The sequence below is a fragment of the Mobula birostris genome, chromosome 1, assembly GCF_030028105.1.
Source record: "Mobula birostris isolate sMobBir1 chromosome 1, sMobBir1.hap1, whole genome shotgun sequence".
In the NCBI taxonomy this organism is placed as follows: Eukaryota; Metazoa; Chordata; class Chondrichthyes; order Myliobatiformes; family Myliobatidae; genus Mobula; species Mobula birostris.
This window is the reverse complement of record NC_092370.1, coordinates 143,449,321-143,468,687: the sequence shown is the minus strand read 5'-3', so window position 1 is coordinate 143,468,687 and position 19,367 is coordinate 143,449,321. Positions and strand designations below refer to the sequence as shown.

Sequence of the window (19,367 nt, the reverse complement as noted above, 5' to 3'; positions counted from 1 at the left end):
CCCAAGGGAAATTGGTTAATTTGGTTAATAATAAAAGATAAGCAAATAACATTCAGAACTAAAATTCATGGAAGTGAGTTCACAGCCACGAAGCAGTCACAGCCGATCCAGGAGCCCATTAATTGCAGTCCATCGCCTCCGTTCAGAGCAGAGATGAGTAAAACTCGTTGAGCAATGAGCTGAACACTAGCCTGTCCCTCGCCTCCGTTACCAACAACCTGACCTTTTCAATCTGGCCTGGCACTTACGTCAGCCGTACCTTGGGTCGTTCCTTGCTCCTGGCCTTGGGCCCTGCCATATTGACTCTGCCTCACCTCTGGTCTGCCGCTTCAAGTTGGCTCCAAGTCTACTTTAACCAAGGCCATACCCTTCATTCTCAGGTCTGCACCCCGCCACCTCAATTCGGCCTGTACACGCCATGCCACAACCATCCTGCACCTTCAAGTCTTCCAGACAAGAGAAAATCTGCAGATGTGGGAAATCCGAGCAACACACACAAAATGCTGGAGGAACTCAGCAGACCAGGCAGCATCAATGGAAAAAAAAACGCAAACAACAGGAATTCTGCAGATGCTGGAAATTCAAGCAACACACATCAAAGTTGCTGGTGAACGCAGCAGGCCAAGCAGCATCTGTAGGAAGAGGTGCAGTCGACGTTTCAGGCCGAGACCCTTCGTCAGGACTAACTGAAGGAAGAGTGAGTAAGGGATTTGAAAGTTGGAGGGGGAGGGGGAGATCCAAAATGATAGGAGAAGACAGGAGGGGGAGGGATAGAGCCAAGAGCTGGACAGGTGATAGGCAAAAGGGGATACGAGAGGATCATGGGACAGGAGGTCCGGGAAGAAAGACGGGGGGTGGGGGGGGACCCAGAGGATGGGCAAGAGGTATATTCAGAGGGACAGAGGGAGAAAAAGGAGAGTGAAAGAAAGAATGTGTGCATAAAAATAAGTAACAGATGGGGTACGAGGGGGAGGTGGGGAACAGATGGGGTACGAGGTGGAGGTGGATAGATCCAAAATCCACCTCCCCCTCGTACCCCGTCTGTTACTTATTTTTATGCACACATTCTTTCTTTCACTCTCCTTTTTCTCCCTCTGTCCCTCTGAATATACCTCTTGCCCATCCTCTGGGTCCCCCCCCACCTTGTCTTTCTTCCCGGACCTCCTGTCCCATGATCCTCTCGTATCCCTTTTGCCTATCACCTGTCCAGCTTTTGGCTCTATTGCTCTCGCTCCTGTCTTCTCCTATAATTTTGGCTCTCCCCCTCCCCCTCCAACTTTCAAATCCCTTACTCACTCTTTCTTCAGTTAGTCCTGACGAAGGGTCTCGGCCTGAAATGTCGACTGCACCTCTTCCTACAGATGCTGCTTGGCCTGCTGCGTTCACCAGCAACTTTGATGTGTGTTGCATCAATGGAAAAAAGTACAGTTGACGTTTCGGCCCAATAGCAAAGAGACACTGTTGGAAATGTGCAAAAATAATGGAGTTGTTATCATGGGAGTCTTCAACTTCCCTAATATTGATTGGCACTTCCTTAGTGCAAAAGGTATGGATAGGGTGGAATTTGTTAGGTGTGTCCAGGGAGGAATCCCGACTCAGTATGTAGAGAGCACAACTAGTGGAGAGGTCATATTGATGTGAGGCAATGAATCAGGTCAGGTTTCAGATCTCTCAGTTGAAGAGTATTTTGACCACAACTCACTGACCTTTACTATAGCCTTGGATAGCGATAGGAACAGACAGGATGTGAAAGTCCAAACACGAGGAAATCTGCAGATGCTGGAATTTCAAGCAACACACATAAGAATTGACGAAGGGTCTCGGCCCGAAACGTCGACTGTATCTCTTCCTATAGATGCTGCCTGGCCTGCTGCGTTCACCAGCAACTTTTAAGGATGTGAAAATATTTATTTGGGGTATGGCATATTGCAATGCTGTTAGGCAGGAACTGAGGAGCATAAATAGGCAACAGATGTACTCAGGGAAATATACAACAGAAATGTGAAGGTTGTTTAGGGAGCATTTGCTGGGGTTTCTGAATAGGTTTGTTGCATTGTCCCATGAAAGAATGGTAGGGTGAAGGGACCATGGTTAACAAGATGTGGAACATGTAGTCAAGAGGAAGAAAGAAATTTATTTCCTCATCAAAGATATTTATAAAAATCTCAGAGTATGGGTCCCAGGGCAGATCCCTTTGGAACACCACCACTGGTCACTGACCTCTGACCTCCAGGCAAAATATGCTCCATCTACAACCACCATCTGTCTTCTATGGGGAAGCCAATTCTGAATCCACACAACCAAATTTCCCTGGATCCTATGCCTCCTGACTTTCTCAATGAGCAATTACATAGGGAATGTTATCAAATGCTTAAGAAAGGCTGAAAGGACAAGTCAGGAAACCACAGGCTGGTGAGTGGTAGGAAAGCTACTGGAGGGAATTCTGAGGGACAGAATCTTCCAGTATTTTAATAGACAAGGTCTGATTGGGGATAGTCGGCATGCCTTTGTGTATGGGAAGTCATGTCTCAGCACAGAACTGTTGCATAGCAAGCCATGATGCATCCAGATGGAATGTTTCTATGATGCATCTATAACATTTGGTGAAGGTTGAAAGGATCGTGCCAAATTTCATTAGCCTCCTGTGGAAATCAGAATCGCATTTATTTTCACTGACAAATCATGTGAAATTGGATGTATTGTAGCACCAGTACACTGCAAAGATGTACAAATCTATAAAGTATAGAAATAATTAGTGCTTTAAAAAATAGGAATAATTATGTAGTGTTAATTAACCATTCAGAAATCTGGTAGTGGAGTGTTTGGGACATTGGTGTGGTTTTTCTGACAGAACATCTACGTGATTTGACCAGGTGTGTTGATGATTTTCGCTCTTCGGAAATTGAAGCTCTCAACCATCTTCATCTTAGCACTGTTGATATAAACAGGATGTGCAGTGCACTGCCTGGCTTCCTGAAGTCACTGACTAAAACTTGTTCTTACCTCAACAACTTCTCTTTCGAATCCTCTCTTTTTGTAAAACAAAGGTGTAGGCGTTGACACTCACATAGGTGTCAGCTTTTGTTGGCTTTGTGGATTAATCCTTGTTCCTAACCTACTCTGGCACACTTCGTTAATTCTTTCTCTGTGACATAGACAACTGCATTGGTGCTGCTTCTTGTATTCAAATGGAACTTCTTTATTTTTAATACCTCTGCTACTAACTTCCACCTTGACTTCATACTCACATGGACCATTTCTGACACACCTCTATCTTTTCTGGATCTCCCTTTCTCTGTCTCAGGAGACAAACTATCCCCCAAATCTTCTGTAAATCCTCTGACTCCAACACCTACATCAGCTACACCCACACACACCCTACCTTCTGGAAGGATGCCATCCTGTTCTTTCAGTTTCTCTGTCTCTGCTGCACCTTTTCTTGAAAGAGTGTTTCCATTTCAGGAAATATGAAATATTCTCCTTTATCAGGAAACATGGCTTGCTCCTTCACTTCACCCTCATCATCACTTAGGTGAGGCAGAAATTCACATGCACTTCCTGCAAACTCATCTATTGCAATCAATCCTTTCACTGTAGATGAGGCTGCATCAGCAAGACCAATCATAGACTAGGCACCTGTGCTCTGTTCACATTAGCCATGTTGACTTACCAGTTGGATATCATTTCAACTCCCTTTCCTTTCATATTCCCACATTGTACACTGTCCTCTGCCTTCTTCACTGCTTCGGTGAGGTCAGAGACAAGCTGGAAAAACAACACCCCATAATCTGCTTACCTCACCTGTGACCCAGTTTCAGGTAATCCATGCCCCTTTTTCACTCATACAGGTCCACCCAAATTCTCTCTTCCTTTGTTTGTCTTTTCCAATCCTCAACCCCAAGCCTTTCCTTCATTTCCTAACTCCTCACCCATCTTGTTCTATTTGTCCATCATCTTTCCTATTTCTGGTTTCTGCATGCCCCTTCTCCCTTTCCTTCCCTCCTTCTAATTAGCTATGTTGTCTTTTTTTTTGTTGTTGGCTGTTTCTACCTGTTGCCTATCCACCTCTGTCTCACATCTCTTTATATTGGCTATCTTCGTTCTACACATAGGGGTTGAAATCCATAATCCTGATGCAGGATTTTGGTCCAAAATGTCAATCATCCCTTTGCCTCCGTAGATGCTGCTTGACCTGTTTAGTTCCTCCAGCACTTTGTTTTGTCTATACTAACTCTAGTAAGGCCTTTGACAAGTTCTTACATAGTGGTCTGGTCTAGGTTAAGATACAAAAGATCCCAGCTGAGCTGAGCTGGCTGAATAGATCCAAAATTGGCTTGATAATGGGAAGAAGAAGATAAAAATGGAAGAATAAAGACTTGGATGTGAATGTAGACTGTATGATTAGTAGGTTTGCAGAATTTGATGTTGTGGATAGCAAGAAGGTTGTCAAGGACTACAGCAGCTTATAGATTCTTTAGAAAGGGACCTAAAGAACTCTTCCAGGTCAGGCAAAGGATCACATACTCCTCCTCCACCCTTGGCTACTACTGTCAGTACTCTGTACCAGTAAGACCAAGTATAGAGAAGGTGGTCATTATGCAAAGCACCTGTGCTTTGATTGCTGTGGTCATTTTGGCCTTCCAATTGCATGTTATTTTAACCTTTCTATTGCCACACCATCCTGGCTGTCTGGCTTTCTCTATTGCTACAGTGAGGTCAAATACAAATCTGAAGAACAACATCTTATAACCCAAGAGTATGAACATGTCAAGTAACCCATGTCCCTAAAGTTCTCGTCCCACACACACTGGCCTGTCCATCTAGGTGCTTTCTCCCTTTATTTACATTTCCCATCTCCTCACTTTCTCCCAGCTGGTCCTATCTGACCATCATCCCTTACCTTTCTGGTTCCACTTATCCATTTACATACCCATTTCCATCCTATGACAAGCCACTGATTAGGTTATATTTAGTATTGTGTGCAGTTCTGGTTGTTATTCTATAGGAAGGATATGATTGTGTTTGAGAGTGGAGAGAAGCTTCTTTGTTAGACTAGGTGGGTGGTTAGTCCAGTTTCGTCTCCGAGTTTTACCATCACTATTGTGATACAAGTGGTTGGCTTGCTGGCTCAAGGACAAATCCCATTGTCATAAGAATTTTCAATGTATTTTGTTCCTCTTCCCCTCATTCCCATTAACTTGCCATTAAGGGAGGGAATGTGAATAATTCAGTCCTCTTAACCTTTGTTTATATGACCATCTGTCATTTAAGGAATTAATTATGTAAATCTTTGTTGCATTTCTTCAATTGCAAGATTTAAGGGATTAATCATGTGAACCTTTTCTGTGTGTCTCTAATGTATTCTTAAATAGAAGGTCAGACCTATATGGATGTCAGTTTGCAGCACATCCTTATGTATTTGATGCTTGGCATCTATATTACTGTGAACATTGAGCCTTTGTACTTAGAATTTTGATTGTTATACTCATATCTCCTTGCAGTAAAGGCTATTTGTCTTATTTGCTTACTTAGCTGCATGTTAATTTTCACTGATTCATATGGAAGGATATTTGGGCCCCTTAGAACTAAAACATTCTTATTCCTTCATTCTTGTGGGGTCAAAGTTATGTATTTGTTGAGAAAGCAGCATTGTGGGAATACCTTTGCCAGAAGAACATTTTTAAAAGTACGTATAGCATCTGGGCTGGAGGGCTTGAGTTATGAAGAAAGTTTGGATACGCTTGGCTGTTTTCCCTGGAAAACAGGAGATGAGGGGAGACTTAATAAAAGTACATAAAATCAAGAAGAGCATGAATAATCCACAGCATTTTTCCCAGGGTAAGTGAGCCAGAAACTAGAGGACAGAGGTTTAAGAGTGTGGGAAGGTTTATTGCAAGTCTGAGGGTCAAGTTTGATACTTAGAGTCTAGTGGGTATATGGAATGATCTGCCATTAGAGACAGGTAAAATTATAATGAATAAAAGATATTAGACTGGGACTATATGGCAAGTTAATGGGAACGCGAGGGGGGGGGTGGGGGTGGGGGGTGCGGGGACCAACATACATAGTAAATTATCATGAGTATAGTATTGGGTTCTGGGCCAGCAAGCCATCTACTTGTATCACAAGACAGTTGGACAGGTACATTGATGGGAATAATCTAGAGTAGGGGTTCCCAACCTGGGGTCCACAGATCTCTTGCTTAATGATATTGAACCATGGCACAAAGAAAGTTGGGAACTTAGAAGGGGTTAGATTCTAGAAGGGGTTCTAGAGGGAATACCCTTGGTGTAGAGGGATACAGCTCAAATTTGGGAATAGAGGGGGCCTTTTCTAGTCGGCAGCCAGTGATTAGTAGTGTTCTGTAGGGACTGTAGAGAAGATATTTTCCATAGTGGGGGAGTCACGGACCAGAGACCACAGCCACAGAATACAACGATATTCCTTTAGAACAGAGATGATGAGGAATTTAAGTAGGTGATAGTGAATCTGTGGGATTTATTACCGTGGACAGCTGTGGAGGCCAAGTCACTGGGTATTTTAAAGTAGAGGTTGATACATTCTTGATTAGTAAGGGTATCAAATGTTACAAGTAAAAGGCAGGAGAAGGGAGTTGAGAGGGGTAATAAATTAGCCATTATAAAATGGAGAAACAGACTTAATGGACTGAATGGGATAATCCTGCTCGTATGTCTTATGGTCCAATGTAGGTAAATGGAACTAGCTGAAATATGTATTTTGCTTGGCATAGGCAAATTGCCCTGAAAGAGCCTGTTTCTGTGCTGTACAATTGAACGATTCTAAGAACTGTGTCTGTTCAAGGTGGATCACTGTCTGCATCTGCTGAAGGGCAATTATGGATGTGTAGTAAGTGAGCAAATTCAAACAAATACTGCAAGTTTGAGAATTAAATTTGAGGATTATTGGGGCAAGGCAGAAAAAGGAATGGTGGCAAAGACAAAATCGGTGATGATTTATTTTATTGTATAGCAGAATGGGGTTAAGGACCTAATGGCCTAATTGCTACTTTTTATATTCTTGCTATTTTATGTTTTGTCAGGCTATGGGATCATACCATTCCTTGATGTCTGTTATTAAATAAATCAGTCTTGAGGTATTGTCTGGATGCAATTTTATTCAAATTGCTTATGTCTCTTGTTTATATTTATAGGTTGCCAGACTTGAAGGGCAGTTACATAGGTATAAAACAGCATCAGAGAACTCTGAAAAAATAGAGGATGAACTTAAAGCAGAAAAAAGAAGGTTACAGCGAGAGGTATGAGTATTTCGTTGCTGTGCTCACTTGATACTGCTATGTTTTTCAGCATTCCAGAAACAAGTAACTTTCAAGTAATCTTATAGGGAAATGGAACTAAAAGAGTATCTTTTTCTAACATTTAGTTCAAGTATATTGTGTTCTTTATGTGCCTTGGTGACATCGTTCATTTCAGCTGAAAAGCTGAGTCATTTGAGTCATTTTTAGTGCAGATTTGGTTTGTGAATAACTGCTTTATACAAAAATGCATTTCGTATATTTAGATGATTGCAAATGCAGTTTAAAATCCAAACAGCTTAACATGATAACTCTTAATGAGATATGCCAGCAAACCAATCTAGATGATGATTCAACTATAAACACGAGATTCTGCAGATCCTGGAAATCTTGAGCAACACACAAAGTTTTGGAGGAACTCTGCAAGTCATGCAGCATTTATGGAGGGGAATATAGTGTTGATGTTTTAGGCTGAAAACCTCCATCAGGACTGGAAAAGAAGGAGCTGAAGCCAAAATAAGGTAGGGCGAGAGGAAGGAGTACAAGCTGGAAGAGGAAAGTAGGGGGTGGGAGAGAGGGATGTAGTGAGAAGCTGGAGAGTGATAGGTAGAATAGGTAAGAGGTAAGGAAGAAGAAGGAATGTCACTATCCTCCACTAATAGATTCCTTCCTCTTCAGCCCTTTATGTCTTCCATCTATCACCGTCCAACTTCTGACTTCATCTCCCCTCCCTAACCCACCCACCTTCCCCCTCACCTAGTCTCATGTATTATCTGACAATGTGTACTCCTTCCCCTCCTCCAGCTTATTCTTGCTTTTCTCCCCTTCTTTTCCAGTTCTGATGAGGGGATGTTGGCCTGAAACAGTGACTGTTTATTCTCCTCCATTGATACTGCATGACTTGCTGAGTTCCTCTAGCATCTTGTGTCTGTAAACAACAGGAATTCTGCAGATGCTGGAAATTCAAGCAACACACATCAAAGTTGCTGGTGAACGCAGTAGGCCAGGCAGCATCTCTAGGAAGAGGTACAGTCGACGTTTCAGGCCGAGACCCTGACTAGTCCTGACGAAGGGCCTCTTCTTTTACCTTCCGTTTTACCTAACATGAGAGTCTTCTCCAAGGAATCCTTTCTTCTCATGCTGTGGTCAAAATATTTGAGCTCTTATTTCATAATCAAGCCTCCTAGTGAGCAGTCTGGCTGTATTTCTTCGAGTATTGACGTTGGATCTTCTTGCTGTCCAACGAACTCTTAACACTTTCCTCCAGCATCCACGTTCACGGGCATCGATTCTTTTGTATTCAGCCTTACTAATAGTCCAGCTCTCACAGCCATACATCACAACTGGAAATGCCATAGACTTGACTATATAGATCTTTGTAGACAATATTATGTCTCTGATCTTCAGTATTTTATCTAAATTTGCCATTGCTGCCCTCCTCAGAAGTAATATACCAATTCTACATACCTGTTGATACCCCGTTCATCTGTCGTACATCTTGTATTGAGATAAATGTAATTTAATCGAGATGATTTTTCTTGCTCTTTGCCATACTCCTTCCATCCTGCATATTCAATTTGCTTTTAGTATCTTCTCAATCCCTAACCAGCCTCTGAATTGCCTCACTTCTTCTTCGGATCCCATCTCCTTGCCAGTCTACTTTACAACTTCCCTAATAGCACTGGCAAATCTGCCTGCAAAACTATTGGACATATTGCATATGTCAATGTTGCCCCAAAAGAGATAACAATAGTGAAAAATTTCAAGAGGATCTGAAGTGTATGTCTGGCATATTCTAAAAGCAAGATGACACAACCAAGGGAAGTCAAAGCCAACATAAAAGCCAAGAGAGGGCATGCAATAGAGCAAAATTAGTAGGAAGTGAGAGGATTGGGAAGCTTTCAAAAACTAACAGAAGGCAACTAAAAAAAGTTATTAAGAAGGTAAAAATGGGAAAAAAAAAGTAAGTGAGCCAATAATGTTAAAGAGGATACCAAAAGTTTCTTCAGATACATAATGTGTAAAAGAGAGGCGAGAGTGGATATCGAACCACTGGAAAACAATCCTGGAGAGGTAGTAATGGGAAGGACAAGGAAATGGCGGACGAGCTGAACAATTATTTTGCATCAGTCTTCATTTTGGAAGCCACTAGCTGTTCCAGGTATCAGGGGTCATGAAGTGTGCGAAGCTACCATTACTACAGAAAAGGTTCTTGGGAAACTGAAAGATACAATAGACAATAGGTGCAGAAGTAGACCATTCAGCCCTTCGAGCCTGCACCGCCATTCTGAGACCATGGCTGATCATCTACTATCAATACCCGGTTCCTGCCTTGTCCCCATAACCCTCGATTCCTCTATCCATAAGATACCTATCTAGCTCCTTCTTGAAAGCATCCAGAGAATTGGCCTCCACTGCCTTCTGAGGCAGCGCGTTCCACACCTCCACAACTCTCTGGGAGAAGAAGTTCCTCCTCAACTCTGTCCTAAATGACCTACCCCTTATTCTTAAACCATGCCCTCTGGTACTGGACTCTTCCAGCATCTGGAAAATATTTCCTGCCTCTATCTTGTCCAATCCCTTAATAATCTTATATGTCTCAATCAGATCCCCCCTCAATCTCCTTAATTCCAGCGTGTACAAGTCCAGTCTCTCTAACCTGTCTGCGTAAGACAGTCCGGACATCCCAGGAATAAACCTAGTGAACCTACGCTGCACCTCCTCCACAGCCATGATGACCTTCCTTAACCCTGGAGACCAAAACTGCACACAATACTCCAGGTGTGGTCTCACCAGGGCCCTGTACAAATGCAAAAGGATTTCCTTGCTCTTGTACTCCATTCCCGTTGTAATAAAGGCCAACATTCCATTAGCCTTCTTCACTGCCTGCTGCACTTGCTCATTCACCTTCAGAGACTGATGAACAAGTACTCCTAGATCTCTTTGTATTTCTCCCTTACCTAACCCCACACTGTTCAGATAGTAATCTGCCTTCCTGTTCTTGCTCCCAAAGTGAATAACCTCATACTTATTCACATTAAACACCACCTGCCAAGTTTCTGCCCACTCACCCAGCCTATCCAAGTCACCTTGAATTCTCCTAACATCCTCATCACATGTCACACTGCCACCCAGCTTAGTATCATCAGCAAACTTGCTGATGTTATTCACAATGCCTTCCTCTAAATCATTGACGTAAATCGTAAACAGCTGTGGTATGAAGGTAAATAGGTCACTTGAAGCAAAAGATGTACACCCCAGGGTTCTGAAGGGGGTGGCTGAAGAGATTATGGAGGCATTAGTAATGATCTTTCAAGAATCACTAGAATTTGGAATGGTTCTGGTAGAGCGGAAAATTGCAAATGCCACTCCGCTCTTCAAGAAGGAAGAGGCAGAAAAAATTATAGGCCAGTTAGCTTGACTTCAGTGGCTGGGAAGTTGTTGGAGTCAATTATTAAGGATGAGGTCTCAGGGTACTTGGAGGCACATGATGAAACAGTAGTTTGAAAATCTTGCCTGACAAATCTGTTGGAAATCTTTGAAGAAATAACAGGTAGGATAGACAAAGGATAATCAGTTGATGTTGATTACTTGGATTTTCAGAAGACCTTTGACAAGGTGACACACATGAGGCTGCTTAGCAAGCTACAAGCCCATGGTATTACAAGAAAGATTCTAACATGGAAAATACAGTGGCTGATTGGCGGGAGGCAAAGAGTGGGAATAAAGGGAACTTTTTCTGGTTGGCTGCTAGTAACTAGTGGTGTTCCACAGGGGTCTGTTTCGAAACCGATTCTTTTTACATTAGTGTCAATCATTTGGATGATGGCTTTATTGCAAAGCTTGCAGACAATATGAAAATACGTGAAGGGACAGGTAGTTTTGAGGAAGCAGGGAGGCTGCAGAAGGACTTAGATTAGGAGAACGGACAAAGAAATGGCAGAGGAAATGCAGTGTTGGGAAGTGTATGGTCTTGCACTTTGGTAAAATAAATAAAAGGGTTAAAAGGAACGTTCTTTTGGAATGGTAAAGAACTTCACAGATTCACCACTCTCTGGCTAAAGAAATTCCTCCTCATCTCCATTCTAAAAGGATGTCCCTCTATTCTGAAGCTTTGTCCTCTGGTCAGACTCTCCCACCACAGAAAACGTCCTCTCCACACTCACTCTTTTAAGGCTTTTCACCATTCCATAGGTTTCAATGAGGTCGCCCCTCATTCTTCTGAATTCTAGTGAATACAGGCCCAGAGCCACCAAACACTCTTCATATGACAAGCCATTCAATCTTGGAATCATTCTCATGAACCTCCTTTGAACCCTCCCCAGTTTCAGCACATCCTTTTTAAGATGGAGGGCTTAAATTTGCTCACAGTACTCCAAGTGAGGCCTCACTGGTGCTTAATAAAGTTTCAACATTACATCATTGCTTTTATATTCCAGTCATCTTGAAATGAATGCTGACAGTGCATTTGCCTTCCTCACTATGACTCAACCTGGAAATTAACCTTTAGGGGATCCTGCACAAGGACTTCCAAGTCCCTTTGCACCTCAGTTTTTTGTATTTCCTCTCCAATTAGAAAATAGTCAACCCTTTAATTTCTTCTACTGAAGTGCATGGCCATACACATCTCCATACTGTAATCCTTTTGCCATTTCTTTGGATATGGGGAGAAGACAGAAGATTGAGGCTGAGAGGAAAATTGGATCAGCCACGATGAAATGGCGGAGCAGAGCTGATGGGCCTAATGGCCTAAATTTGCTCCTATATCTTATGGTCTTGTGGTCTTTTATGGAATAACCTACTGGAGTTGGTAGTAGATATGGTTAAAATGAATGGCAGAGCAGACTCAATGGACCAAATGGCCAATGTGTCTTATGGTCATAGAGAGAATCATGGAGCAATACAGCAGGGATATAGGCTCTTCTGCCCAAAGAATCCATGCCAACCAAGGTGCCACCCAGCTAGTTGGAATTTCCTACATTTGGCCCGTAACTCCCTGAGTCATACTCCTCCATGTTCCCTATCCAACTGCTTCTTAAATGATACCATTGTACCTGCATCAAACACTTCTGTTAGTGCTTACACTATAGAGAGCACACTCTTTGTGACAATGTTGCCTCTCGGGTCCTTTTTAAATCTTTCCCTCTCATCCTAAGCCTCTGCCCCTCGCCTAGCATTTGCACTCCCCTGCCCTAGGGAAAACACCTTAGCGAAAAGATTTAAAGTTTAGCTTTATTTGTCATGTGTACATCGTAACATCAAAGTACACATTGAAATACATTGTTTGAGTTAATGGCCAATGTAATCTGAGGATTGTGCTGGGGTTAGTCCACAGGTGTCATCACTCTTCCCAGCGACAACACAGCTTGCCCACAACTCACTAACCCTAACCCTAACCGTGGGATGTGGGATGACACCTGTGGAATAAAACTGGAGTACCTGGAGGAAGCGCACCTGGTCACATAGAGAATGTACAAACTCCTTACAGACAGTGGTGGAAATTGAAACTTGATTGGTGATCACTGGCGCTAACCAGTGCTACGCTACCGTGTTGCCTATCTGTGCCTCTCATGATTTTAACCCACATTCTCATACATTCCAAGGAAAAAAGACCCAGTCTAGTCAACCTCTTTGTATAACCGAGGCCTTCGTGTCCTGGCAGATTCTTGTAAATCCTTTGTGCACTCCTCTTCGTTTAACCACATCAAAACTGTAATGGATGACCCAAACAGTACACAGTACTCCCAAATGTGACTTCACCAATAACTTAACACAACTAGGATATAATGTCCCACTTACTATACTAAGTGCCCTGACTGATGAACGATAGCAGGCATGATGCCTTTTTCACCACACTGTCACGCTGATGCTGCTTTCAGTGACCTATGCGCTTGCACTCCTTGGTAAATTCTGATCCATTACACTCCCTAGTGCCTTATCATTCATAGTGTAAGTTCTGGTATGTGCTGGTTTATCTTTCCAAAACGCATCATCTCACACTTATCCATTTGCCACTCTTCAGCCTACTTCATAAACTGAACAAGATACCCCTGTAATCTATGATCTCCTTCACTACCATGTCATCCACAAACTTCCTGATCAAGTCTTGTGCATTCGTGTCCAAACCATTTACATAAATAATCAAGTTCAAGTTCAAGTTTAATTGTCATTCAGCCATACACGATTGCCTATGAATACAGCCAAACAAAACAACATTACTCTGGGGCTAAGGTACAAAACAGTTTACCAACAGTCATTCACAGCACAAGGCACATGTAGCACATGCTGAGTAGACACTGGAGGCAGCACTGACTCCAGCATGGACGCAGTGCCACACTGTATCCAGCACTCTTGTGGAGTGCCTGATTCCGACACCCATCCATAGGGGTGTCCGCAAACAGGCAACGCAGTGACTTGAGGACTGTGACTAAAGCCACTTAAATCCCACAACCTTTGTCCCTGCTGTTCACAATAAACTAATAAATTGGATTTACAACATTCCAAATCCAAGTCCCTGAATCCATGAATGTGGCAGCAGTCTTCAGTCAAGCACAACACATCTAGTCTTCTGCCAAATGGACTCCCATCACTGATGTTAGGCTGACTGGCCTATAATTCCCTGACTTGTCCTTGCTACCCTTCTGAAGCAACAGATCACTCTTCCACTCTCAGGAACTTTACCAGTGGAAAACAATTAAACAAATATGTTTGCAACAGTCTGGGCAATTTCTTCTCTAGCTTCTCTCAAAGTCCGAGAATGCACTCGTTCTGGCTCTGGGGATTTATACATCGTAATGTGCTGTAAGCTGCGAGTACCTCCTTCCTGATGATATGAAAGTCAACACTGAACATAACATAGAACAGTACAGTACAGCGCAGCACAGGAACAGGCTTGATGGCACATGATGTTGTGCAAAACCAATTAAATGGGTAATCAAATGGCCAACTAAGCTAATCCCCTCTGTCTACACCATCTCCATATCCTTCCATTTCCTGCACATTCATGTACCTATCTAAGAGTCTGTTGTATTTGCTTCCACAACTCCCACCTCAGAAGCATATTCCAGGCACCTGCCACTCTCTGTAAAGAACTTGCCCTGCACATCTCCATTGAACTTGCCTCTTCTCACCTTAAGTGTATACCCTCTGGTATACATTTTCTGGGAAAAAGATGCTGACTGTCTGTGCCTCTCATAATCTCATAAACCTCTATCAAATCTCCCTCAGCTCTGCTGCTCCAAAGATCAAAGTTCAAAGTAAACCTTATTACAGAGTACGTTCATGTCACCACATAGAACCCTGAGATTCTTCTTCTATGGGCATACTTAGAAAATCTATCAAACGGTAACTGTAAACATCAGGAGCTGTTAACTGTAAACAAACTGTGCAAATGCAGATATAAATAACGAGCATGACATAACAAGATAAAAGTCATTAAAGTGAAACTATCGGTTGAGAGAACACCAGAAGTAGAATGATTGTAGTTATACACACAAAATGCTGGAGGAACTCAGCAGGCCTGGCAGCATTTACGGAAAAGAGTACAGTTGATGTTTTGGGCTGAGACCCAAAGCAGGACTCCTCCAGCATTTTGTGTGTGTTGTTTGGATTTCCTGCAACTGCATATTTTCTCTTGTTTATGATTGTAGTTATCCCCTTTTGTTCAAAAGTCTGATGTTTGAGAGGTAGTAACTGTTCATGAACCTGGTGGTGTGAGTCCTGAGGCACTTATACCTTCTAGTTGATGACAGCATCAAGAAAAGAGCATGCCCTGGGTGGTGAAGATCTTTGGTGATGGATGCTACTTTTCTATGGCAAAGTTTCATGTAGATGTGCTCAATGGTTGGGAGGGTTTTATCCATGATGTACCAGGCCAAATCCACTACCTTTTGTAGGATTTTCCGTTCAAAGGCATTGGTGTTCCTATACTAGGCCATAATGCAGCCAGTCAGTACACTTTACATCACACATCAAGGCTTTTGATGACATGCCAAATCTCTGCAGACTCCTGAGGAAGCAGAGGCAATGTCCTGCTTTCTTTCCAATTTTATTTAGATTAGATTAGATTATGAGGACACGCAGTCCTCTTTTATTGTCATTTAGTAATGATGTATCTAGGATAGGTCCTTTGAGATAGTGGCACCCAGGAATTTAAAGTCACTGACCTTCTCCACCTCTGATCCTCCTATGATTACTGGCTTATACACCTCTGGTTTCCCTCTCCTGAAGTCTACAACCAGTTCCTTGGTCTTACTGACATTGAGTGAGAGGTTGTTGTTCTCACACCACTCACACAAGTTTTCAATCTCCCTACTGTATGCTGATTCATCACCACCTTTGATACAACCCTCAACAGTGGTGTATCTGCAAATTTGTAAGTGGTGTTGGAGCTGAACTTAGCCATATAGTCATAAGTATAAAGCGAATCGAGCAGGGGGGTTAAGTACACATCCTTGCGGTGCCCTTGTGCTGATGAAGATTGTGGAGGAGATGCTTTTGCCAATTCAAACTGATTGAATTTTGCCAATTCAAATTGTCAAATTCAGCTAGATTTGCCAATTTAAGTCTAGGATCCAATTGAACAATGAAGTATTGGGGCCCAGGTCTTGGAGTTTTCTGATTAGTTTTGAGGGGATGATGGTGTTAAATACTGAGCTGTAATCGATAAGAGTATCTTTGCTGTGCAGATGTTCCAGGGTTGAGTGCAGAGCCGATATGGTGACATCTGCTGTGGACCTGTTGCTTTGGTAGATGAATTGGAGCAAGTTGTTTCTCAGACAGGACAACAGCCCACATTTGTCCAACCTCTCATCGCACAGGCCCTTTAATCCAGGAGGCATCGTGGTAAACCCCTTAAGTACCCTCTCCAAAGCCTCCACATCCGCCTTATAGTGGGACCATCAGAATTGAATGCAATACTTCAGATACTCCCTAATTAGAGCTTTGTAATTTCCCTGCTCTTGAACCTAGTTCCTTGATTATTAAAGGCAAGCATGCTGTGTGCCTTCTTTACCACCCATCAATCACAAGATCCCTCTTCTTATTAACACTGGGCATTGCCAATAACAGTGTACTGCTTCTTTATATTTGGTTTGCCAAAGTGCAGCACCTCACATTTGATAAACACAAGAGATCCTACAGATGCTGGAAATCCAGAGTAACATACACAGAATGGTGGCAGAACCCAGCAAGACAGGCAGCCTGTATGGAAACGAGGGGGGGAAGAAGCTAAAATAAGAAGGTGGGGCCTTCTTATTCTGACTTCTTTCCCATTTTTCTGCAGTCCTGATGAAGGGTCTTGAGCTGAAATGACAACTGTTTATTCATTTCCGTAGATTCTGCTTGACCTACTGAATTCCTCTAGCATTTTGTGTGTTACACTTCACATTTGGGTGGGTGAAACTCCACCTGCAATTTCTCTGCCATATCTGAAACTTCTCTATATCCTGCTGTATCCTTTGCCAGTCTTCTACACCATCCTAAACACCACCAATCTTCCTATCATCTGCAAACTCACTAACCCACCCATCTATGTTTCCATGCAGATCGTTTATATATATATATATATCATTAACAGCAAAGGTGCCAGTCCTCAGAGGTCCCTGAGGAACACCAGTCACAGACCTCCAGCTAAAATAAATCCCATCGAACACTGCCAACCCTGGATCCAAAGGGCTAATTCAGCCTGGATCCCATGAATGTTAATCTTCTGGATTAGCGTTTAAGCACAGGAACAGGCCCTTTGACCCATGATGTCTATGCACATTATAAGATCAAACTAAATTAATCCATTCACATGGTTTATATCCCTCCATCACTTGCCTGTTTATGGCCTGCCTATATGCTATTGTATCTGCTTCCACCACCTCTCCAACAGCGCATTCAAGATGTTAAAAAATGGTTTTGTAAATATCCTGTAAACTTCTCTAGAGTAGGTTACATGGTTGGTATAACATTGTGGGCCAAAGGGACTGTAATGTGCTGTAAATTTCTATGTTCTGTATTATTTTTAATATATTTTATATATAATATTTATAATAAAAATAGTAATATTTCTATATTACAGGAAGGATATTAATAAGGTTGAAAGAGTGCAGAGAAGGTTTACAAGGATGTTGCCAGGACTTGAGAAACTGAGTTACAGAGAAAGGTTGAATAGGTTATGATTTTATTCCCTGGAGCGTAGAGCTCACTTGTAACATTTAAGAATAAATTGGACAGATACATGGATGAGAGATGTATGGAGGGATATGGTCTGTGTGCAGGTCAGTGGGACTAGGCAGAAAATGGTTCGGCACAGCCAAGAAGGGCCAAAAGACCTGTTTCTGTGCTGTAATGTTCAACAGTTCTATGTTCTATATTCTCCCCTCTGGCTTTATACCAGTTTAAATATGGCACCTTTTTCTGAGAGTTCCAGTTTTTTTTAGATTTTCTATGCAACTGCTGTTTGAGTTAACATGTCTTCTTTCCTTCTTCACAGTTGCGATTAGCATTGGATAGAAATGAGGAAATGGAAATGACCAATAGCCACTTGATGAAGCGATTAGAGAAAATGAAAGCCAATCGAAATGCACTCCTCTCTCAGCAATAGAGATCAAAGAGCTAATGCACTGCATCTTAAACTAACAAAACCTCCAGGTGTTCCAACTTATAGACCTTTTCTATTGGCCCAGCCACTATTAAATCCTGAAACATGTTTATCTATATGGCTCTGGATTTATAAATGTAGACAAACTTTTGTAATTTATGAGAGAACGAAGACATCACCTAATGTCTACATGTTTGATAATAGTTAATTATGTAACCTTGTAGCTCACTGGGTTAATTATACTCTTTGAGTTGGGATGTGTTCTTGATATGACTAATTAGCATGTAAATATGAATTGTTATAGCTTTAGTACATCAGAATGATTTACCTTTCTGCTGCTGAGAAATTATAGTGGTTGCTTAAAGACCTTGAAGGACTGTATGAACAGAACTGATACAGAAGAAAACTTCACAAGTTCCTTTTGAAAAATCGGCTACTGTTTAGTGGCCATAATAAATCACCACTACACATTTCAAGTGCCTTTTCTATGGTGTAGTGAAGATTATCTTGCTTTTGTTACCTAATCAACAACATGTATGGACTGTTCATTTGGTCTAAAGTAATATAATCTGTCTTTTAAAAACTAAACATGCAAATTTCTGGAACAAGTATTTGCCAAAAGTGACACTTGGTTTTCCATAATTAACATTCTAAAGAATTATATGCAACTTATTCTCATAAATAAATGGACTATAGGTAAGTGTTGAATCAGTTTCAACCACAGTATTATGTATTTCAAAACACAAAAGTGGCAACACTCTACTCCTCACTATGTTCATTAAAGTAAAGCAAATGGAAAATTATTTCTTTTGCTCTATAAAGCTATTGGACTGCATCTTCAAAACATTGCTTATGTTCCTTGTTTGTAAATGTTTGGTCTTTTCAAGAAAACAGGCTTGTGAATGAGGGTTTTGACATTAAATGTAAACATGGACACTTTATATGGCATAGCTAATGATGTTTTTTATCATTGCTGTCTGTGTCTTCATGAAATGGGTGCACATAGGAAGGAGGCCGTAAGGCACTTAATGACTAAACGTTTGCTTGCTTAACAATGTTAAGTGGTCAGTGAGAAAGATACACAAATGTGTAGAAAATAGCGGAAATATTGTAGAAACTTTGTGGGCAAGATAGAAACCAATTAATTGTAAGAGGAAAGTAAATGGTAGGACCCTGAGGAGCACTGAGGTAGAGAGAGAGAGATCTTGGGGTGCAAATCCATAGTCCCTGAAAATGACAACATACTGAAAGTGACCTAACAAATAGATAAGGTGGTACAGGCAGCATGCCTGCCTTCATTGATTCAGCCACGGAAATACAGGAGTCAGGTTGCAGCCATATGAAAATGGTTAAACTGCACTGGGTGCGTTGTGTGCAATTTTGCTTGCCCCATTGCAGGAAGGATATGGAGGCTTTGGAAAGGATGCAGAAGAGATATATCACGATGCTGCCTGGATTAGAGGGGATGAGCCAAAAGGCAAGGTTGGACAAACTTCAACAGTGTTT

At 41.9% G+C, this 19,367-nt stretch overlaps 1 protein-coding gene across 21 annotated transcripts in view; it reads left to right on the top strand.

The window, feature by feature from the left end:
* Nucleotides 1-18,333, top strand: part of lrrfip2 (leucine rich repeat (in FLII) interacting protein 2) — a 125,472-nt gene extending 107,139 nt beyond the window's left edge. For all 21 annotated transcript variants that reach the window (XM_072263303.1, XM_072263294.1, XM_072263276.1 and 18 more), the window contains 2 exons: nt 7,172-7,276; nt 17,754-18,333. In XM_072263303.1, the coding sequence (XP_072119404.1) occupies nt 7,172-7,276; nt 17,754-17,864 (216 nt within the window). In that variant the 3' untranslated portion in view covers nt 17,865-18,333. The remainder of the gene's footprint in view (nt 1-7,171; nt 7,277-17,753) is intronic.
* Nucleotides 18,334-19,367: the final 1,034 nt, after the last annotated feature.